At 51.1% G+C, this 22,612-nt stretch overlaps 1 protein-coding gene across 4 annotated transcripts; it reads left to right on the forward strand.

Annotated features, from left to right (window-relative positions):
• The first annotated feature begins 7,246 nt into the window (after positions 1-7,246).
• Positions 7,247-21,154, forward strand: Nom1 (nucleolar protein with MIF4G domain 1). Of its 4 annotated transcripts, XM_040291841.2 has the most exons (11): positions 7,247-8,199; positions 8,346-8,473; positions 9,930-10,125; positions 13,013-13,336; positions 14,782-14,892; positions 15,527-15,694; positions 16,848-16,969; positions 18,613-18,745; positions 19,198-19,329; positions 20,256-20,365; positions 20,853-21,154. In XM_040291841.2, exons 1-11 carry the CDS (start codon positions 7,282-7,284, stop codon positions 21,025-21,027), a joined length of 2,517 nt encoding a protein of 838 aa, XP_040147775.2. In that variant the 5' UTR covers positions 7,247-7,281; the 3' UTR covers positions 21,028-21,154. The 4 variants fall into 4 exon arrangements, with proteins under 4 accessions (XP_040147775.2, XP_077897055.1, XP_077897054.1 ...); XM_078040929.1 differs by lacking the exon at positions 20,256-20,365 and having other exon boundaries at positions 20,853-20,996; XM_078040928.1 differs by lacking the exons at positions 20,256-20,365; positions 20,853-21,154 and adding an exon at positions 19,436-20,230.
• The last annotated feature ends 1,458 nt before the right edge of the window (positions 21,155-22,612 follow it).

Consider the following 22,612-nt stretch of genomic DNA (forward strand, 5'->3'; position numbering starts at 1 on the left):
GTCCCCAGTTCCCGCAGGCTGCTGGTTAAGAAGCAGGTCACCGTGAGCCTGGAGGGGGCTGGGGTCGGCATTTTCTCCATCTTCTAGGTGGAGCACTACTGCCCGGGGACAGGATCCACGCATCGGGGACCACACAAGCAAAGGGGAGACGTCTACATACTACATTCAGTGCATACGGGAAAATGGAAAACGACATACATACTCCATTTGGGTTAAAAAAAATTGTAATGCGAGGAATAAATGTGTAAATGCCCAGAAGATGTGTTTCTGGAAGGGAGAGTTTATGGTGGGCTCCCCTCCTTATGCTTCATATGAACTGAATCTTCCAATTTGTGTGGTGAGTGTGTTATTTTTATAATCAGAAAAAAAGACAATATTTTTAAAGTAACCCATCAATAATGGATAACACCAGAACAACACCAGAAAGTCTGTGAGCCTGAGTTCAAAGTCACGCTTTAAATGGCACATCCGCCCACTCGTGCGGGCACTTGTAACAGACTGTGGCAGGCAGAGCCCCAGCCAGCGACTCCTCTCCAGGCCGCTGGGCAGCTGTCCCGTGCAGCCCACCTCAGTCGGCGCCTCCCTCAGCCCCAGGGCGCCTGGGTGATCCCTCGAAATGCCGACCATCACGGCTCGCCCCCCGGCCTCACCCTCACGCCACCTAAAACACTGCAGGGGCTCCCCACACTCCCGGAGGAAGAGGCCACACACCTCGGTCACCAGGTGTTGGTGCCTGGAGCCTGCCCGCCTCCCACCCCCCACCACAGCACTCTGGCTGCTTGCAGCCCCCCCCCTCGCACTCGCCATAGACCCTCCCTAGCATCAGTCAGCCCTGGGTGGGCAAGGGACAACCTGGTGACCTCATCTCACCAACAGGCGCAATCCCTCTGTCCCCGTCCCTTTGGGCAGCACCAGGGAAATAAGACTCCTTATGCTTTTCTGCACAACTGTCTGAGGCCCAGAGAGAGGAGCTGTGGCTGGTGGGGCTGGGATGCCAAGGCCTCCAAGGGAGAAGCAGCCCAGAGCAGCACCAGGGCCTCCCTCGCGTGAGGACTGGGCTGGAAAGGTACCCCATGATTGGCACACACCAGCTCCCTCCAAGTCTGAGAAGTCTGACTTCAGAGCAAAGAAATCTGCACCCCAAGGAAGTCAAAGGGACTTAAATGGATGGCTGCAGCCTGCCTGGCCTCAGAGAACGTGAGCAAGTGGAGGACTTAAGCCAGCAGTGGACTGGGAGCCAGCGATGTTTCCTGGGCCAGACCCAGAGCTGAGCACTTTGCCTCAACAATGACCCAATGCCCTGGTTCCCCTCACAGTGGGGCAGTGGCAGGTTATTGGCTCCTTGTCCCCAGTTTGAAAGCTTATTGAATAAGAAGAGGCGTGGCCTCCTGAGGCCCCTGGGAGGCTGGCGGGGGCCAGGGGGTCTTGCTCTGCACCCTCCTCCCCACTCTGTTGGTCCCCTGCAGCTCTGCAGAACAGTCCACAGCACAGGGCAAGGAGGGGCGTAGTGGGCCCAGAACACAGGGGCGGGCTCCAGGGTCTGGGGTGGCCACAGCAGGAGACCCCCTCCGAGATGCTCCCAAGAGGAGTAAGTGGGCGGGGGACAGGTGCCAGCAGTGGAGGGTCCTGCAGCCCTGCAGTGGGGTCACCACGAAGCAGGCTCACAGCATCAGCCTCTGAAATCCTGTTTCCAGGGACCTCGGCCTGCTCAGTGGGTGTCTGGGAGTGTACCTGCCCCAGGGGAAGACAGCCAAGAGGACCAGGGCCAGCCTGGGAAACAGGGGGGAGGGGACCAGAAGGGGCCAAGCTGGGGAGCCTCTGCAGGGGGTGGGGGCTGGCTTATGTCCCAGGATGGAGCATTGGGGGCTTTGTTTCTTGGGTTCTGAGAAATGGATGTGACAGGGCGTGAGTGACCTAGGAAGTGGCAGAGCCCCAGGCTGCTCTGAGAGTGGTTCCCTGGTGGTCTCCTGCCTGCAGCTCTCTTCCCTGGTCACTTCTGAGCCCTGAATACTGCTCCCCCCACATGCCATCCGTCACAGATTCCTGAAGGACCCTGGTCCTGAGCAGGCTGGGGGACCTCCTCTGAGGCCCGACTTCCAGGTGGCGCATCCTGGGGAGGCGCCAGGAGCCCACGTGTGCTTTGATCCTGCAGACAGCAGGGCCACGCCAGGCCGCCACCTGGACCTGACAGTGGGAGGGCAGGCGAGACCCAGAGGGCGCTGCGCAGATTCGCCGCCTTCCCTTCCCACAGCGCAGCAACTTGGGCCATGCCTCGTGGCATGTCATGGCCCTCTGCGAACAGGAAGGCTGGAAGGCGGGCACAGCACATTCTAGAAAGATGGCCACGGAGACAGATCACATGATGTGTGTAGAAGGCAGCCTGTGCCAACCTGCTCGATGCAGGGGTCACCGTGTCTCATTTCCACTCTCTGCTCTTGATCCAGAAGAGCAGAATGTGGTCAGGGGAGGTGAGGGCTGCAGGCCTTGAAGTGGACATCAGGAGAGAAGGCCCTTGGAGCCCCGGGAGGAGCTCCTACCCCCACTTTGAATGCGGGGGTGGGGGGCGGGGGGCATGGTGGAGGGGCAAGTGGGAAACAAAGTCACTCTCTGGCACCTGGAAACGTCCATGCACACTTCCGTCCCCCTCTGGACAGCACCACAGGAACCTCAGCTCCCTGCCCCCAGCTTCAGGAACAGCCTTGCGGGCAGATCCCTTTAAGGTCCAGCCACATGTGAATCAAGATCTCTTCTCTTTGCCTGCCCAGACCCCCCTGCTCAGGACTCTGCTGGGAAGGAGGGTGGGCACCTTTTCTTCTCCCCCACCTTTTGGCTTCCATGTAAGTGCAACTGGAGTTGGGATGGGGCTGGGTGCTGCCCTCTCTCTGAGCCACCCACCCCTGGCTGAGACGCTGCTCCCCCCACTCTCCCCGCTGCTGTTTCCCACCTGGGGACAGGGAAGGGGAAGAGCCCCAGGACCTCCGCCTCTGGCACACTCCTGCAGCTGTTCTGTGAGCTGTTGTAGATGAAGGTGACACGGCTCTGGAGGAAGGTGAGCCTGAGGCGGAGGACTACAAGTTTGAGACCAGCCTCAGAAACTTCAAGATCCCATCTCAAAATCTGAGAAAATTCTGGGGGCAGAGAATGGAGTGGAGCACCCCTGGGTTGAATCCCCAGTACCTTAAAAAAATCAATGCAGTCATTATTCTTCCACCAAAGTGGCAATGGACATTCACTGATACAACCTCTATGAATAACCCTTCAGCAATGTCTATCAAACTTGCAAAATACACACCCTTCAATTCAGAAACCGTGCATCTCAAAATATAGCCCTCAAATTCCACTCTGACGAGTGTAGGCTGCTGTGTATTCAAAGATACTCACTGTCGCATCGTTTTTAATATGAGTATGTTGGAACCATAATGCCACGGGGGCCCAGGCCGTGGTTCACGGTCCTCGGAAGACCGAGGCAGTAGATCACTTTAGTCCAGGAGTTCAGGACCAGCCTGGGAGGGGAAGATGGAAGGAAGGAAGGAAAGGAACGAGGTCAGAGAGGAAGGGAAAGAAAAGACTGCAGTCAGCAAAAAGCATCAAGCATCGTTTCCCATCGTCCACTTACCAAGTGTCCTCTGGTGCCAGGCTCTCTCAGGCCTGGAGACACACCACAGGACAAGAACCCATGCTGGGGGGGGGCGTGGCCCGCGAGATCGAGGGAGCAGCCAGCAGCCAGTGAGGTGCACAAGCCACAGGACCGACATTGGAGCAGGTCTGAATGGGGAGTCAGGGTAGCTCAGGGAGGACACTGACAGAGAGGGACCAGGGACCCAGGAACTGGGAGGAGAGCAGGGCAGACCTGGGAGGAAGGGAGGGAGTGAAGGCAGATGGGCAGGCAGAGCCTGGGCTGATGAACCTCTGGGGATTGGAGTGCTGGTGCCAAGCGATGCTATTTTTGTATTTTAAAAGTGTCACTGTGGAGTGTTGGTGAGGATGTGAGGAAAAGGCACACTCAGACATTGCTGGTGGGACTGCAAAATGGTGCAGCCTGAGGTGATTCCTCAGAAAACTTGGATTAGAACCACCATTTGACCTCACTCCAGAGTCTATACCCAAAGGACTTAAAATCAGCATACTATCGTGACACAGCCACACCGATGTTTATAGCAGCTGAATTCACAATAGCTAAACTGTGGAACCAACCTGGATGCCCATGAATAGATGAGTGGATAAAGAAAGTATGGTATATACACAATGGAATATTAATCGGCATTAAAAGAGAATAAAGGGCTGGGCTGTGGCTCAGTGGTAGCGCACTTGCCTAGCGTGTGTGAGGCACTGGGTTCAATTCTAAGCACCACGTATAAATAAATGAATAAAAATAAAGGTCTATCAATATTTAAAAAAATAAGTTTAAAAAGAGAGAATAAAATCATGGCATTTGAGGGTAAATGGATGGAGTTGGAGAATATTATGCTAAGCAAAGTAAGCCAATCCCCCAAAACTAAAGGTCGAATGTTTTCTCTGATTAGTGGATCCTGAGCTATGGTGGGGGGAGGACACGGGAAGAATGCAGGGACGTTGGATTGGGCAAAGGGGAGGGGGGAGAGGGGTTACATGGATAGGAAAGATGGTGGGACGAGATGCACATCATTATCCTAAGCACATGTATGATTGCACGAATAGTGTGTCTCTACATCGTGTACAACCAGAGAACTGAAAGGCTGTGCTCCATTTGCGTATGATGAATTGAAATGCATTCTGCTGCCATGTACAACTAAGCAGAACAAATAAAAAAAATTTTTAAATACAATCTTATGTAACCAAAATGCTTTTTAAAAAGTGTCACTGTAGCTGCTGTGCTAAGACTGAAGCAGGGGGCTGAGCAGGTAGACCAGAAGCCTTTGCAATGGCCCAGGGGATGCCAGGAGGGCTCTGGTGGCCTCTGCTGGAGGGGGTCTCCCAGGCACACTGGACAGTGAAACAAAGCAACCGTGCAGAGCGGTCTTCAGTGGGCTGTGGGGAAAGGCAGCACATGTGCCCGAGGGCCACTCGCAAGATGTCTCAGGGCACAGGTTACTGCTTCTGGAGGAGAGCTGGGTGCTCAGCAGCAGGAACAGGAGGAGAAGGACTCTTATTCACATCTTTTTGCACCTCTTAAATTTTTACTCTGTACATAGAGTGCATTGTCTATTAAAATTAAGTGATTTATGTTTTAAAGTATCTTGAATATTTGAAGGAGGAAAATATTTACACATAGGAGAGACAAAGGATTGCTCAATTTTTTTCCTTATAAAAAATTCCTAAGATGTCAAGGGCTGGGATTGTATCCCAGTGCTAGAGCGCTTGCCTAGTACATGGAGGCACTGGGTTCAATCCTCAGCACCACATAAAAATAAATAAATAAAGGTGTTGTGTCCAACTACAATTAAAAATGTTTTTTCAAAAAAAAATCCTAAGATCTCTAAGGAACTCATGTTCGTAACATATGGCAAAGGTTATAAGCCAGAGAGAAAACGTGAATTGACAAGGTACATATAAAACAACACTCACAGAAGGAATTAAAATAATGAGATACCAGTTTGACAGAAGTGGGCAAAAATTTAAGACTTTTTAAAAATATCATGGAAGAGACATGGAAGTTCTCAAATTGATTCTGAAGTTGTACAGACACCCTGGGAGGAAACAGACCTGTAAGGCTGGACACCCCAAGCCAGCAATCCCACTTCCCCAGGAAGACCCTCAGACCAGAGTGCTCCATGAAGCAACGTGTTAAAGAGAGACACTGGAGCCAGGCAATCCCAGGGGCTTGGGCAGGAGAATCCTGAGTTTAAAACTAGCCTCAGCAACTTAGCAAAGTCCTGAGCAACTTGGCAAGACCCTGTTTCAAAATAAAATATAAAAAGGGATGCAGGGTGTTGGGCAGTGGTTAGCACCCCTGAGTTCAACCCCTGGTACCAAAAAAAGAAAGAAAGAAAAGAAACACTGGCCACACACTAAATGTGTTCATTAGATCACATTAACACCTCGGTACGAAAGACCTGGTAACAAAGGACCACAAACTGAATGGTATGAAGCAACGGAAATTTCTCAGATTTGGAGGCTAGAAATCCAAAATTGGATGGCAGGGTTGGCTTCCTCTGGGGACTCCCAGACAGGATTTGTCCCATGCCTCCCTAAAGAAAAGGGGAACAGTAAGACATGTCCCTGGACGCCCCTTTCTCTTCTCCCCAAACACCAGGGCAAGCCTGGGCTGCAGTGTCGGACACACACCGTCTTGAAGGACTGGCTTCCCTCCTGCACAGTGGGAACCAGGACCGGTCAGTGTCCCCTGGAGAAAGCCACTTTCCTGCATTGCCCAGGACAGCTGCTCCTCGGGATGCTGGTCACACCAGCAGACTAAGCAAGCTGATGCCCGTGAGGACAGCCCTCCCCTGTGGTGAGTGGGCAGACCTGCAGGCACTGGGTGAGGACAGGTGTCACTCATCCTGCTGGTGTCCTTGGACAAAACACCGCGAGGGACAGATGTGCTCCATTCAGCCTGTTGCCACCAAACTCTTCTTGGGGCAGTCACTGATGTCTAGTAAGTGCTCCCCAATAAATCTGTCTCACAGGCTGCCCCTGGCACGTTGGCCTCCCACTGCCCTGCCACACCTGGGCTGTGGACGAGACATGAGGCTGGCAGACACATGAGCCCCATCTCCACCGGCACATGGCCAGCTCCCTGGGCGTCCAAATGCCCCTCTTCTTCTAAGATGCCCCAGTCCCTGGATTGAGGGCTCACTCCAAATCAGTATGCCCTCATCTAAACTTGACTACAACTGGAAAGACCGGATGTCCCCATAAGGGCACATCACAGGCTTCAGGTGGACACTGATTTCATCTCAGTGCACTGCCAACCGCGGACCCTTGAATAAATGTGTCGCATCCTGTTAAGCAGGACTACACTACTCTCAGGAAAAATGAGTCCTTAAGGAGCCCCAAGGCAGAGCGCAGGGAGCAAAAGGCAGAGCTGTAAGGCTGAGCACGCGGCTCCTCCCTGGGACACAGAGAACCTGCTCCGGGCCTTTCCCCACCGCGAACACGCACCGCCCCGCGACCCGCAGCTCCCGCGAGCTCTGGGAGGGAGTGGCCTGACACAGTTCACAGGTTCCCTTTGAAACCCAAGGTTCTCGTGTCCGCTGCTGCGGCCCCCCGGCCGGCAGGGGGCGACACCCGCCACGCCCCGCGCTCGCTCTCGCCCGGAAGTCCCGCCGCGGCGGAAGTTGTAGTCCGAGATCGTCCCGGAAAATGGCGGCGTCCGTGACCGCGACAGCGGCCCGCTCGGGAGGCGGCCGAAGGCGAGTAGTTCGTCAGAAGCGCGGCGGCGGGCGCGGCGGCGAGGGCGCTCTGCAGCGGCTGCGGGTGGCCGTGGAGGGGTTCGTGCGGGCCACCTCCGGGGGAGAGGCCGAGGGGCGCGGCGCCGCGGTGCGCTCCCGGCCGGGCGGCAGGAAGAGCCGCAAGGAGCTGCGGAGGGAGAAGCGGCAACTGAGGAAAGCGCGGCGCCTGCAGAGGACCGCGGGCGCCGCGGCGGGGAGGCAGGAGGGCAGCGCCGGGGAGCCCGCGCCGCCCCCGGCCCAGGCCTCGGCCCCCGCCAAGGCCGCGCCGTCCCCGGCCCAGGCCTCGGCCCCCGCCAAGGCCGCGCCGTCCCCGGCCGTGGCCACGGCTGTCCCCGAGGCCGCAGCCCCAGCCAAGGCCCCGGCTCGCCCGGGCAAGGCCAGCCCCGCCGCCGCCGCCGCCGCCCGCAAGCGGGCGCTTCTCGCGGCCAACGAGGAGGAGGACCGGGAGATCCGCCAGCTGGAGCGCTGCCTGGGCCTGAGCAAGCGCAGGAAGAGGGCCGAGGGCAGCGCCGTGCCGCCCGGCTTCGCGCGCGACGGGCTGGACTACATCCTGGGCGTGCTGGGGTCGGGGGCCGGCGGGCTGCTCGAGAGCAGCGGCGACGAGCAGGAGGAGGAGGAGGCGGGCGCGCCGCTCCCCGAGAGTGACCTGGACAGCGACTCGGAGCCGCAGAGTGCGGAGGACGCCGAGGACACCGCGGAGCCCGAGCCGGACAGCCGGGAAGAGCCCGAAGGCGGGGCGCGGGAGAAAGCCGGGAGGAAGAGAGTCCGTTTCGCAGAAGACGGAGAAGAGAGGGCAGGCTCCTCGGGGGCGGACGGCACGGCCCAGCAGGTACCGCGGAACTTCCCTGGGTCCGGAGATCCCGTCAGCTGCCGGAGTTGGTACTTCTGTGTATGAATATGCACATAGCAAGGGAAATGTGAGGTTTGTCCAGTGTACTTTTTTTTTCTTTTTTACGATTATTCTCTTTTTTCAAGGAGAGGCTTTGTGAAAGTGGCGAAAAGTACATCCCACCTCGGCTGCGGCCAGCCCAGGAGACAGTGGACGAGCGCAAGAAGGAGGAGTTAGAAAGACTGAAGAAACACGTCAAAGGCCTGATTAACAGGTGACCTTCCAGAGTTGTTACGCTCTCTCCCTTGGAGCAATGCTCTGTTTCTAAAACACGGAAACTGTCCCAGAATGACAAGATGCAAGTGATGGACAGGACTTGTAGCTGTTTTCAGATCCTTTCTGTGCCTATCTTAGGGCACCCACATCCTTATGTTGAGGAGATGTTGCCCAGCTGTTTGGTATGGTGAGTCCTTACAGGATTTGAAGGCAGCAGGGGACTCCTACTGCCACTCTGAGGCTGGAATGGGGCAGGGAACATCCTCCCAGGAATAGTGGAGGAAGGCCTGGCAGGGATCCCCCCTTGCAGAAATGAGTGCACCTGGTTAGGATGCTGGTCCTTCATCCCCCTATGTTGACATTTAGACTCTAAAAGAGTAATTGGAAGCCATGTAGCTGGGACCACACCACTTAACCATCTACAGTCAGAGTGTGGTTTTAAGAAACAAGTTCAAGTCCTTCTTGCACTAATGCTCTCCTCCAGTTCTCCCATAACTCTCACCAGAAGACCCTCATGCCCCTCTTCTAAATCCTCGAAAGGCGGCCACTCTTTTAAATGTATATTGCTCTTTTTTTTTTTGGTAGATTCATAGGGTACAGGGCCTTCCTGCATGCTGTACACCTGCTTTCTCCCAAAGGTTACATTTTCTATAGCTAGAGTACCATTGAGAAGCAACCAGGGGCTGGGAGTGCAGCTAGTGGTGGAGTGCTAACCTAGTATTCATGAGGCCTGGATTCCATCCCCAGCACCACACACACATATCAGGGAGCTGATGTAACAACTCCTAGAGCTTGTTCAGGTTTCACTGTTTTTATGTGCTTGTGTTGTTTAAGAGAAAGAGGTTCTGTGTAGTTTATTACATGAAGATTTAGGGGACCACTGCCACAATCAGGATACAGAACCTGTCCTTTGTGCCGCCTCTTCCCCTATGTTGCTTAATTGAAATTGAAACATTGTCATTGGAGTGTCCCAGAAGTTTTACAGAAGCATGCTGTTGTGATGTCACTTTTAGTAGTAGCACAGGTGTGTGGTGAATAGTCTTCCTTGCACAGTCCTCCCTCGCTACTCATTCTGACAGAGCACCCTCTTCAGTGTAGAAACCGTGCATGTGTGCCATCTAAGAAGTGGGCGAATTGGTGGTTTTCCTAATGATACACTACTTAGATGGTTTCTACACCTGGGAATGTCAGATCAGGATACCCAAGTTTCTGCAGACTCACAGACCCTCCATGGCATACCTCACTGGTTACATTTCAACTGAAAAGACAGTTGTATTATTTCAGAACTCCATCGTGTTCTGTGGTTCTGAGCAGAATATGCTGGGTTATTGCAGCAGGGTCAGTTGTTTCCAGGTCAGAAGCATATGTAAGATAGGATATGTTAGTAGTATTGATAACTGAGTTTGAACTGGAAAATTATATTTAATTGTGTTTCTGTGTTTACATTCCTGCAGGTTGAGTGAGCCAAACATGGCATCCATAAGTGGGCAGCTGGAGGAGCTATACATGGCCAATAGCAGGAAGGACATGAATGACACACTGACGGCTGCCCTCCTGGGTGCCTGCGTCACTGCCTCCGCCATGCCCAGCAGGCTGATGATGGAGCACGTCCTCCTGGTCAGCATCCTTCACCACACTGTTGGAATTGAGGTACGCTCCCACCTTTTCTCCACCGCTGGCCCTGTCACCTGGGATGGCCTTGGTCCTCCATGGTGTAGGTCAACAGTTACTACATGTGATGACCATAGGAAAAAGGCTGGCTCATTAAGTGCTTGCTGACCCCATTTACAACAGGGAAGGACATTTTCTTGTTGCAGTTCTGCTCTTCCCCTTTCCCTGCCGCCGCAGTTCTCATTGCTCTTCCTGGGAAGTTTAGTGAGCCACGGTTTTCTTAGCCAGCAATGGCAGCATTGTGGCAACATTTGGAAAGGTGGTGGCCTTACGACCAGCTGGGCACAGGGAAGCTGAGGGCAGAAGAAAGTGGCCCAGGCCCCACAGCTGGTTCAGGAGTCTGCTCAACTGTCTTGGGATCGTTTCTGGAAACTGTGCATCAGCTACTTGGGGAATTGCTCTTTTTTAAAAGTGTTTTTTTCCCCCTAAGAGCCACACTCCTGTTCACATATAAGTGTGAAAGTCCATTTTTTTGCCATTACAAAACATAATGGAAGCTCTGGACATCTTTGCTGGTGCCCCATGATGACCATAATTCAGTGCTGTTATGTGGCTAGCTTAGTCCGTCCCCCATCCTTCTAGATGTCTCTGGTGTACTTCAGCAGACTTAATAATCAAACTGTGTTATTGACAACATTTCACAGCGAGTTACGTAAAAGTCATGACCCTGATCACCCGTAGCACGTGGGGAGTCAGCTTGATGTGAAAACATGGGGTTAGTGCTCCTGCTTCTCATTCACACCTTCACTAATAGCACGAAGGACAATGAGGTAGCTTGTTCCAAGGGGAAGTCCTTATGGTACTTCAGCTAATGACAGTCTCTAAAACTTCTGCCAGATAGGACAAGCGCTCAGGATGCTGGTTCCATTAAACTTCTTTCAGAGCTATACTAAAAAAACACCTCACAGAAATTCATGGGAAGAAAAAAAATGTGTTAAAGATCATGGTGTCAGCTGCTGCATTGCTCTCATATCATTTACAAGGAAACAATCAGATCTGTATGGGTTGGTGTTAAAATTTACCAAACTTAATTTTAGAAAAATGAAATGTTTTTTTAGTTGTAGATGAACACAATATATTTGTTTTTTATGTAGTGCTGAGGATCAAACCCAGTGCCTCACACATTTGAGGCAAGTGCTCTAGCACTGAGCTATAGCCCCAGCCCCTAGAAAAATGAATTTTGAACACATTAAGTGGAATTATTTTTGTGCAGTCTTGGGGCTCAAACCCAGTGCCTCACATGCTCATACGTGCTGGACTATCGCTCTGACACTGAGCTACAAGCTCCAGCCCCCTAATTTCTTTTTAATTGTTTTTTAATATAAGATGATGGTCATACCAGGGGATTATATTTTTCAGATTCATCTTTGGTGAAGGGACTTGAGTTGGGAGTTTACAGGTTAAATGTGTTTATCTCAGGCTTTAAAAACTAAAAGGCACATCCAGCCTATGGGAGCTGGCTTCTGGGAACCCTCTGTTGCCTGCTGCCAGTGGCTGGGCTCTTCTGGCATTGAGCAGTTGGCAGCCCGGCCGTGACACGCCTGCTTTCCCACCGCACCCTGCAGTCTGCTGGAGCTCCTCCTCCCGCGGACCTTCACGCCTGTGCACGTCTGCAGCCTGACCTGCAGTCAGAGTGTAGTAAGCTCACACAGACAGTCCAGCTCCCAGCCTCCTCCCCACCTGCTTAGACGTCACCCAGATTGAAAGCCTGGAAATCACACACACCTGATGTGTCGGATCAGGGCTGCCACACCCTGCCAGTGTTCCTAGGGATCACTGGCACCCAGCCCTTCCTTTCTGACCCAGCATGGCTGCCCTGGTAAGGCCATCTCTCGTGTGGATTGCTAGCGTCACTGGAGATCACCACCACATCCTCGCTCTCACCTGCTTCCTCTGGTCTCAACTTGAGTTGGGATTTGAGAGAAAACACTTACAAGATAGTAATATGGCAAGATGACAGCTGCCATTTTTGAGTTAGTTCTCAGTCTTACAGAGTGACAGGATGGAAATCCTTCCTCCTCCAGGACATACTTAGGGAATCTGGACTAGAATGTGCCAGAAGAGCAAGAGGATGGCTTTCTGGTGAGCTTGCCCTGTTTCACCAGGCCACTGCTACTTCTTGGCTTTGTGCTCTCCCCTCTTTGTGATGGTCAGCCTACTTCCTGGTGCCCCAAAGAACAGCACACCCACATCTGGACCCTGTGAGTGGAGCTGAGCCATTAGAGCTCCTGTCCTTCCTTTAGCACCATCCTGGTGATGAAGCACTTGCCTGTGGGGACCTTTGATACCTGTTGAGAATGTGCTATTTTCTTTAAAGTTCACTTACACTGCTTGCTTATTCAGAGGACATTAACTTGAAATAAGCAGTTCTGAGAATGAGTGTTACTAGGTGGTAGAGCATTTTTAGAGATACAGTTGTGTTTAACATTTGTGGGGGGCAGGTACTGGGGATTGAACCCAGCAGCACTCTTCCACTGAGCCACATTCCCATCCCTTTTTAAATTTTATTTTGAGACAGGGTCTCAGGCTGGCCTTGAACTTGCGATCCTCTCTCACTTCAGTCTTCCAAGACAGATATGGCCGCCACACCTGTCTTAACACATTTTTAGCAAGTTTGTTTTTCCAAGGAACCAGCATGGCCATTGCCCCCCAAATTACGACTTTGTACTTGGCCTAAAGCGGAGACCCTTTCAGCACAGGTTGGTGCTCAGCTGCTTACCGTGTGCTCTTGTGGGGCAGCCATACTTGAGTTCCTGAAGGCTGCCCTGTTGGAGTTTACGTCCTGCCTGTGTGCAGGCACTTATTCAGTGTGTTGAAGGAGAAGTCCCCAGAACGTGTGCGACACGCTTGCTGTTGTCCTGCTCAGGTTGGTGCTTGCTTTCTGGAGGCCGTGGTGAGGAAGTTTGATGACGTCTACAGAAATGGAGGTGAAGGGAAAGAGTGTGATAACCTTTTCACCATCATCGCCCATCTGTACAACTTCCACGTGGTGCAGTCTCTCCTCGTCTTCGACATTTTGAAGAAACTTATTTCAACTTTCACCGAAAAAGACATTGAGCTGATCCTGTTGATGCTGAAAAATGTGGGCTTTGCCTTGAGAAAAGATGATGCCTTGTCGCTGAAGGAGCTGATCACAGATGCCCAGGCCAAAGCCAGTGGGGCAGGCAGCATGTTTCAGGACCAGACCAGGGTAAGAGTGCCACTTGACCTGCTTCCCGAGTGCTCGAGAGCATACAAACTGACCAGAGCTTAACAATAAGTCCCTGGGGTAAACAGGACACTTCCCTTCCTCAGTGGTTTCTCTTTTCAGCCTTCTCTAGCCCCTGTGCAGCAGCAGGGCCGAGTCTTGCAGGCCTCTGTTTCCCCATCTATAACTCGGGGCTCTCGGCTTTGCCCCTGCAGTCGTGAGGGGTGGGGAGCAGCACCTGATGCGCCTGAGGGGAAGAAGATGTGATTGCTGAGGAGGAAGGAGAGGGCCATGTTAGACTGGGGACACCACCAGGAGTGAGGAGAGGAGGGCCGGGCCTGGGGCCTTCCTCCTGGAGGACCCAGAGGGTTCTCCGCAGGCATTCCGGGGGTGGAAGTTGTTTTAGGAGTCACTTTGGTGACAGTGTAGAAGAGAGGGGAAGTGGCTGGAGGAATTGGGGGGACGCTGTAGGAGTCTGGGAGATGGTGGTGACGTGGGCACCCTGGCAGTGGATGTGGCCTTGGGAGTCAGAAGCAGGCGAGTTTAGTGGGGAGCAGGGCTGAAGGAAGTAAGGGCAGGGGGCCCCCCTTCAGGTGCACGGGAGGAGGTGCAGGAGGAATCCACATCTCGAAGGGCAGTGAGCCAGGGGGGATTTGGGGTCACCCTCATGCCAGGAATCCTGGAAGCCATGGGAGTATGTGGGATCCCCCACTAGGGTGAAGGGATCCCTGTGGTTACAGGCAGCAGTGTGGAGCTGCAGGAAGGAGGAAGAGCTGGTGGGCAAGGTGGCAGGATACTGGGGGGTGGGTCACAGAGGCCAGAGTCCTGAGAAGAATTTACTCTTTAGGTGGGATGTTGAGGTCAAGGGAAAGGGACTGGATTTTCATTTTGGTCACTGTCTGATGAGGAGCATTATTGTTAGCTGCTCTTTGTGCACCGGGGCAGCATGTCTGCAGAGGCAGCAGGGGGTGAAGTGGGGAGTGGGTGGGGTGGGAGGGAGTGCAGATTACACTCTTGCTGGCTAATGCCCAAAAGCTGACAGCAGAGGTGGCCGCCTGGGCAGGGAGGTGGGGAATGCCAGCGGCTATTGAGGGATTGGAGTTCCTCTTCTGGGCATTATGCAGATTCTAAAGTGATTGTTGCCTAGCTTGGAATATACCGGAAATCACCTACTTGTTTATTTTAAAGAGGTTGATTTTATGATGTGGAGATTGTATCAATAGTTAATATTCGAGGAAGGTGTGTAGACAGACTCTGTGCTGTCCTTATAACTTTCCTGTAAGTGTGTTACTGTTTCCAGTTGATGAGGATTAAAAGGCCACCCAGTGGTCCTGGAGAGGCTGAAAATCCAGCAAGGGGGGGATGTCCAGGAACGTTCAAACTGCTTGAAATAATGGGAGATTTCATTTTGGTTTTGGGTTTATTTCTCCTCTTCCTTTTCCTTAAAGGTTCGATTTATGCTGGAGACGATGCTGGCCTTGAAGAACAATGACATGCGCAAAATTCCAGGCTATGATCCCGAGCCCGTGGAGAGACTGAGGAAGGTGCAGCGAGCTCTGGTGAGTGGCTGCCTACTGCCTTGCCCCGAGCCTCAGGTCAGCACGGCCCCATTGGGAGAGGGAGTGGGACTTGTGAGTTGGGGCCTGAGAGAAGACAGAAGCTGCCCTATGAGTGGCCCACACCCTCCTGCTCAGCCCCTGTAGCTGGTCCTCCCAAGGTGCTCAGCTTGCTGTGCAGTAGGAGCCTGTTGTCACGACTGTGCCTAAGAGACGTTACTTGGGTGGCAGACCCACAGACCTCACACAGAATACCGTGAGTTGACTGCTTGTTTTGGCATTATTCCAAACAGACTCACTATCCCAGTTGCCAGAGACTCATTGCAATGTTCATGCACCAAAAATTCCATTATCAAAAATATGAAAGTGAGCCAGGCACAGTGGTGCACGCCTGTAATCATAGTGGCTCAAGAGGCTGAGACAGGAGGATCTCGAGTTCAAAACCACTCTCAGCAACTTAGAGAGGCCCTAAACAACTCAGCAAGATCCTGTCTCTAAGTAAAAGATAAAAGGGGGCTGGGGATGTGGCTCAGTGGTTAAGCACCCCTGGATTCAATCCTGGTACAAAAAAAAGTATGATCACAGTACAGACTATGAACCAATTAAAGCATCTCATTAAACCTTTTTCTCTAATCAGGTGCGCAATGCCAGCTCAGGTTCTGAGACTCAGCTTCGCATCTCTTGGGATGGTCTTTTGAATGCAGAACAAACTGGGCGCTGGTGGATCGTGGGGTCTGCTTGGAGCGGGACTCCGATGATTGACAACAGTCATCATACACTTCAGCAGAAGCCGCCTGTGGGCACGGTATGGAGACCCAGTGCTTGACTGTGGGCACCCTGCTGTGCCGAGTGCCAGCTCTGCTAGAGTAGTTCTGATTATTCCTGAATGGCTATGGAAGTGTGCCACTTAGGTTTATTTGAAGGCCTTTTAAAAATTGCCAGTGTTAAGGTATGATTTAAATCCAGGCATGTGGCACATGCCTGTAGTCCCAGCTTCGTGGAAGCTGAGGTGGGAAGAACACTTGAACCAGCCTAGGCAACATAGCAAGGTCCTGGCTCCAGAAAAACAAAACAAAACATATAATTCAGTTTTTGTTGTTTCATTTTAAAGGATTTTAAGAGTCCCAAAACGCATTGTGCAAAAGATCTAAGAGTTGAAGGGAGTGTGTGAAAATCAAGACTGACTTTGCAGATACCCATTCTTGAGACTGGGATGTGTTCTGTATCCTAGGAGATGTAGGTTCCAGCCCATTAGCATGGATGAAACTTCTTCCCACTTATTTGTATTTATCATTATTAGCTAGAGTCGGAGCTGGGTGTGGTGCACACACCTGTAATCCCAACTGCTCGGGAGGCAGAGGCAGGAAGATGGCAAGTTCAAAGCCAGCCTCAGCAATTTAGTGAAGTGCTAAGCAACTCAGTGAGATCCTGTCTCTAATAAAATACAAAATAGGGCTGGGATGTGGATCAGTGGTCAAGTGCCCCTGAGTTCAATCCCTGGTACCCCGCCCCCCCCCCAAAAAAAAAAAAAAAATAAAAGTGGAAAAAATTATTTACTAGCATCTGTTTGATCCAGATCTCCTTCCTTGTCCCCAGTGTCCTTTCCTGCCCTGGGCCCTTGGCACACCTGATGACCATGATTCCCATATCTGAACTTGATCTGAGATGCTCAGGCTGATGTCCCACCCTCCTGAGAGTTCCCAAATCCAGTGCTTCTCTCCTCCAGTGGCTTTTTATCCTGCCACATTTTCCCTTTGAGGTGACCCAGAAATAAATATTTGGAATTTACCTACAGGTATTCACGTGCAATTTAGTTATACTGAGCTGCAGCCACAAAATTGTACAAGTTGTTCTTTAGAAACTTTAGGAGCACACTCAACCAAAGGTGGCATGGTATTTCTCAGGAAACAGCTCTCAGGACATTTGTATGGCCCACACACTAATCCTTCCTTTTTCAGATAAGCTCAAAGATGTTGGATCTTGCTCGGAAGCAGAGAATGAACACTGACGTTAGGAGGAACATCTTCTGTACGATTATGACGAGTGAGGATTTTTTGGATGCTTTTGAAAAGCTGCTCAAGTAAGCATTTGTTTGCACGTTTTGACCTGTCAAGTTAGAAGTTGTGAAAGAATTGATTTAATGTGGGTTTTGTATTTGGAGGACTGAAAAACTGGAATTTTGTTACTGTCCTCTCACCTGGGTGGGCCACATGTCTCTGGCAAGCCACTCATTCCTACTAGTGTGCCCTGGTAGATCCTCAGGGGAGCCCTGTAGGAGGCTGCAGTTTGAGGGCTTTGTAGCCAGTATCTGGTAGCCAGCCACTGTCTTTGGCAGCTGTTGGTTGTCATGGATTGCTTAAAGTGTATGAGCCTTCATGTTGAAGCTGCCTCTTGCTTCTCATTTAAAATGTCCCAGTATGGTTCTGTGATAATTTGTTGTAGCAGGTTTTTAAAACATTTGCATACTTTATGCAAAGTACTTAGTTATCAGATAACAATTAAGTGAACAGTTTAACTCATTTTTCTTTATTTACTTCAAACTCATAATGCAATACAGGGAGAAATGGCTCATTTTAGTATTCTGATAGTTGGGGGTTTGTAAACTGGGGTGGCTTGTCGGGGTGGGAACCCTGAGCATACCTCTGTGTTTCCTAGTCAGTCTTCATCTAACAATGAGTTTTTTCCCCATTTTTATTCATCACAGTCATTGGCTGACCTGGGGTTGAGGCTCAGTAGCCTAGTGTGCATGAAGCCTAGGTTCCATCCCCACTACCAAAAAACCCACATGCCCCTCTAGGAAAAGGGTGAACAAACCAGGGGTCCTTGCTGCAGTGGGTGGGATCCTTACAGTTCACTATTACAGAGGGCGAAGTGCTAGTCCCACAGCTGCATGGGTGACTCTTAAGTGTGTTCTGCCAGGTTCAAGAGGCTGGACACCCGCCTGCTTTGTGGCTGTTTGTGTGGCATTCTGGCAGAGTCAGAACTAGAGGACTGGAAAAAAGATTGGTGGTAGCCCGCAGCTTGGGGAATGGCTGTCTGCACAGGCGTGTGGGGGTTGTGGGGGCGATGGAATTCTTTTTCCAGTGTGGTTGCAGTTACCTGACTCTGGGGGCTTATACAGCTGCACCCATAGGACTGTACACTGAAGAGGGTGGAGTTTACTGTGAATTTTAAAAATGAAAAAGTGAGCCAGGCACAGTGGCACACGCCTGTAATCCCAGTGACTCCGGAGCCAGAGACAGGAGGATCACGAGTTGAAAGCAAGCAACACAGATCCTGTCTGTAAATAAGCTGGGGGTATGGCTCAGTGATTGAGTGCCCCTGAGTTCAATCCCTGCTACAAAAAGAAAGAAAGAAAGAAAAGAAGGAAGGAAGGAGAGGGGGAGGGGGAGGGAGGGAGGGAGGGAGGGAGGGAAATCATTGTCTTAGCAAGACCTGGCTTCATTTGAGTCCTGCCTGTGTCAGTTGGACTTGGGTCCTGGGCTTTGTGGTGGGGTAGAACTCGAGTCCTGTTGTGTCCTCCCAAACTTTGCCACATCACTAGAAAAATGAGGCCCAAAGAAACTGGGGAGGGCCAAACCTCTGCCTTGTGTCTGGTTGCTGCCACCCGCCTCCTGGCTCACTTTTAACCACACTCTTCCAGGCAGGAAGGACCTGTGTGCTCTTTGGCTGTGGAAGAGGGAAGTGGAGTGCTGACTTAGCTGGGCTGTTTCTGTGCTGCAGGCTGGGACTGAAGGATCAGCAGGAGAGAGAGGTGGTCCACGTGCTCATGGACTGCTGCTTGCAGGAGAAGACATACAATCCCTTCTATGCGTTCTTGGCCAGCAAGTTCTGCAGCTATGAAAGGCGATTCCAGGTAACTTGGTCAGAAGGTGCCAGTTACCTGTGTCCTGATGCTTTTCCTCAGCATTCTGTCTGGCTCGCATCCTAAACATGAGTTCTTGGAGCCAGAAGTACTGGGTAGAGGGATCACCTGCACTAGGAGGCTGGGTGTTGCTTACACCACACCAGTCTCTTGACGTCACTTGTCAAGAGCTTTCTTCAAAGTGCTTATCTGCTGGGGTGGGGTGGGGTAGGGTTTGCTGGTGCTGGGGATCCAACCCAGTGCCTCATAAATGCAGGGGAGAACCGCAACCAAAAGATGACTGTAAAGCTGTTTCGAGCTCCTGACCATTTGAAAGGACAGTATAGTTGCTCCTGAGAGTCCTGAGTTTCAGAACATTAAAAATAAGTGAATGAGAGCATCCTAGTGGTTTAGTCTACTGATTGTTGAATTTTAATTTTTTTCTTTTTATTAATTGTTACTAGATGACTTTCCAGTTCAGCATATGGGATAAATTTCGGAACTTAGAAAATTTGCCAGCCACTAATTTCTTGAATTTGGTTCATCTGGTGGCACACTTGTTGAAGACAAAATCGCTTCCGCTTTCCATTTTGAAGGTTTGTAAGCAATTAAAAATCACTGTGTAGTTGCTTATTTTTTGTACTTGTAAAGCATGAACCGCTGAACTACTCCCCAGCTCTTTTTATTTTTTATTTGGGACAGGGTCTGGCTAAGTTGTGGAAGCTGGCCTCAGACTTACAATCCTCCTGCTTCGGCCTCTGATATCACTAGGATTACAGGCATGTGCCACTGCACCTGGCTGAGGGCCCTCTTTGATCAGAATCTCTCCCTGGCGTGGTTTTGTACTCCCTGTGCTGTGCATCTACAGCCAGTACATCATCTACCCTCTGGGCAGAACCGTGTGGTCATCTTGCTCTTGTGACTTTCCACAGTTCTTTTTTAAAATTAAGTTTGCAATTTATATATGTTAATATCTGTAATTCTCTTCTCTGATCTTCTGTGTGATCTTACTTCCACTGTATAAGTCTAGTATGTTTATTTGTTACACTGCTGAAATTTAAAATTGTTTCTGGGGTTTTTGATAGTTTTCCTAGATGGAAGCATATCTGAGTTCATCTTTCCTAGATCTAAGCTCTCCACAGAGAGGTGTTGATAGGGGTGGTCCAGACTCTACCAGAATGCCACACAGATAGCCACAAAGCAGAAGCCGCAGTGTCCAGCCTCTTGTACCTGGTGGAACACACTCAAGAGTAGGCTTCTGTTCTAGAAACTACATTCCTGGCTTGTGAAGTATAGGCCCCCTAAGCTGTGTTGTGCTGCCAGGTTGACCAGCCAGCTCTGCAGGGTCCCCATGGCTCCACTTCCTTACTAGCAGCTGTTCATTTTTAGCAGTTAGAAGACCTTCTTAAACCAGGGTGTGTGGGCAGTGAGGAAGGGTCAAATGCCTACTCATTAGCACTGTTTACAGATCACTGGAGACTTGGCTAAGCTAGTGTCACTTTTTTCTGTCTCCTGACTGTAGGTGGTTGAGTTCAGTGAATTGGACAAACCCAGAGTCCACTTCCTACGGAGAGTGTTGACTATGCTGTTAATGGAAACAGAAGTTGAAGACCTGGGTTTAATTTTTGCAAGGTATGTGCCCAGGTGTTTCATTAAACATGAGAAAGGGACAGAAAGATGTTTTCATTCCGGTTGGTTTACAGAAGCAGCATTGTGCTTCACGTGTAGCTGTATAAGTCATGTCAGTCTTAATGTTAAGCTGATATCTAAGAGTGCTTGTTGTTTTCTCAGTGCTGGGCATGCAGTTCTAACACTGAGCCACCTCCTGCCCTGAAGTTCTTCTTTGAAAATTCTGCTTTACATAGTGTCAGTCACAGCGATGTACATCTGTGGGTTCAGCTTCTTGGGAGGCAGGACGATCCCTGGGGCCTAGGAGTTTTGAGGCCAGCCTGAGCAACGTAGAAGACCCTGCCTCAAAAACCCTGGGGGTTTAGCTCAGTGGGAGATGGTTTTGTGCGTGTAAGAGGCCCTGGTTCCTTCCCAGCACCACAGGGAACAGAACTAGGTTACAAGTGCGTTGAGATCTATCCTGACCCGCGTCTGTCTGATTCTCTTCCAGAGTGTCTGAGAACCCAAAGCTGGGGATGTTGCGAGAGGGTCTGAAGCTCTTCATTGGCCACTTCTTACTGAAGAACGTGCAGGCCCACCAGAGTCCCGAGGAAGCCAGCGTGCTGAGAGAGAGGGCAGGCCTTGCCACTCGGTCCTTGCAGGGCAAAGCTGCCCTGAGAATGTAGGCATGTCCGACCCACAGGTGTCCTCAGGATCTCCAAAGCCTGTCCTGCTCAGTGAAGAGGGGGAGGGCTAATGTCACAGTCTGTCACATTGTAAATGTTATTTATTGAGATGATTTTTTTAATCCAAGATTGTATCGTGTTGGTGTTTTTTATAATTTTATTATTTTTTTAAAGTGGTGCTGAGGGTCGAACCCAGGGCCTCACATGTGCTAGGCAAGCGCTCTACCGCTGAGCACAACCCAGCCCTGTTTGTGTTTTTAGTAACTTTCAGATGATGCATTGGGGGTGGCAGGAAAAGGCAGGGAAGGGCAAGCTCTGAACTGTGCACCCTGCACAGTGAGACTGGTGTGGTGTTTTGGTTTTGTTTTTTTAATCCTGGTGATTGAACCCAGGGGCACTCCACCTGGGTTCAGCCATATCTGTAGCCCTTTTTATTTTTTTGAGACAGGTCTTACATGTTGCTGAGGTTAGCCTTGAACTTGTGATCCTTCTGCTCAGCCTCCCACGTTGCTGGGATTACAGGTTGTCTTAATTTTTTTTTTTTTTTTTTTTTTTTTTTTTTTTTAGAGAGAATGAGGGGCAGGGGACAGAGAGAGAGAGAGAGAGAATTTTAACATTTATTTATATTTTCTTAGTTCTCGGCGGACACAACATCTTTGTTGGTATGTGGTGCTGAGGATCGAACCCGGGCCGCACGCACTCCAGGCGAGCGCGCTACCAGTTGAGCCACATCCCCAGCCCCTTGTCTTAATTTTTAATAGATAAAAATAGGCCACTAGAGGGTGCAGTTGATTATAAATGATGCATTTCTTTTTTTTTTTTTTTTTTTTTTTTAATTGGCTAAAAGTTCATTGAGGTCTAGTTGATTATTCTGATGTGTCCTCAGGATCTCCAATGCAGTTGGGTTTTGAAAAGTTGGTTGATGTCCAGACCGTGAGTGTCCTTGTGTGGTGAGGTGTGGGTGGGTTTCCACTGCTGCTCACCTGACGTGTTGACACTGGAGAGGACACTGTGCACAGTTTTATGTCTCTCCACTCTTCAGTTCTGCATCCCTGCGGTATTTTGTTAAATAACTCCAAAGTCACCAAGTAGCTGTTGGATACTTGGTGGGTGCTGCTTGCTGTTGCTCCTGGGTCCTAGGAGATGTGGATACGAATTAAACAGTTACTGCATGCAGGGAGTTGACAGGGCGTGTCCAGTCCCCCTCACCAAGTGCAGGGAGTTGGCAGGGCATGTCCAGTCCCCTTCACCAAGTGCAGGAAACTTTGGGAATCTGGGGAAAGAGAAGTGTCCTCTGCCTAGCAGCCACCAGGGTGCACAGGTGTGGATTGTTTCACAGTTGCTCCTTTCAAATGCTGCAGGCTTGGTCGGCCTCATCTTCAGCTGTTGAAAAAGCCACTGGGGTGAGTGTAGACGTCGTGGGTCAGAACCTGTTTCCCAGCAAGAGTGCCGTCATCTGGGCAGGTGGTCACGGGCTCCTGTGCAGAGCACTCTTGTCTGGTGTGGGTGGCCCTGTCGCAGTTCAGGGTCACCATGTGAGGTCTCAAGTCTCCATGTATGTCCCTGCCCTGAAGGTGTAAGCTCG

The sequence above is a fragment of the Ictidomys tridecemlineatus genome, chromosome 2, assembly GCF_052094955.1.
Source record: "Ictidomys tridecemlineatus isolate mIctTri1 chromosome 2, mIctTri1.hap1, whole genome shotgun sequence".
Lineage (NCBI taxonomy): Eukaryota > Metazoa > Chordata > Mammalia > Rodentia > Sciuridae > Ictidomys > Ictidomys tridecemlineatus.

Coding starts and splice junctions, on each gene's coding strand:
- Nom1 (XM_040291841.2), top strand. CDS start 7,282: ATGGCGGCGTCCGTGACCGCGACAGCGGCCCGCTCGGGAGGCGGCCGA. Junction 8,200..8,345: donor CGGACGGCACGGCCCAGCAG/GTACCGCGGAAC, acceptor TCTTTTTTCAAG/GAGAGGCTTTGTGAAAGTGG. Junction 15,695..16,847: donor AGAAGCCGCCTGTGGGCACG/GTATGGAGACCC, acceptor TTCCTTTTTCAG/ATAAGCTCAAAGATGTTGGA.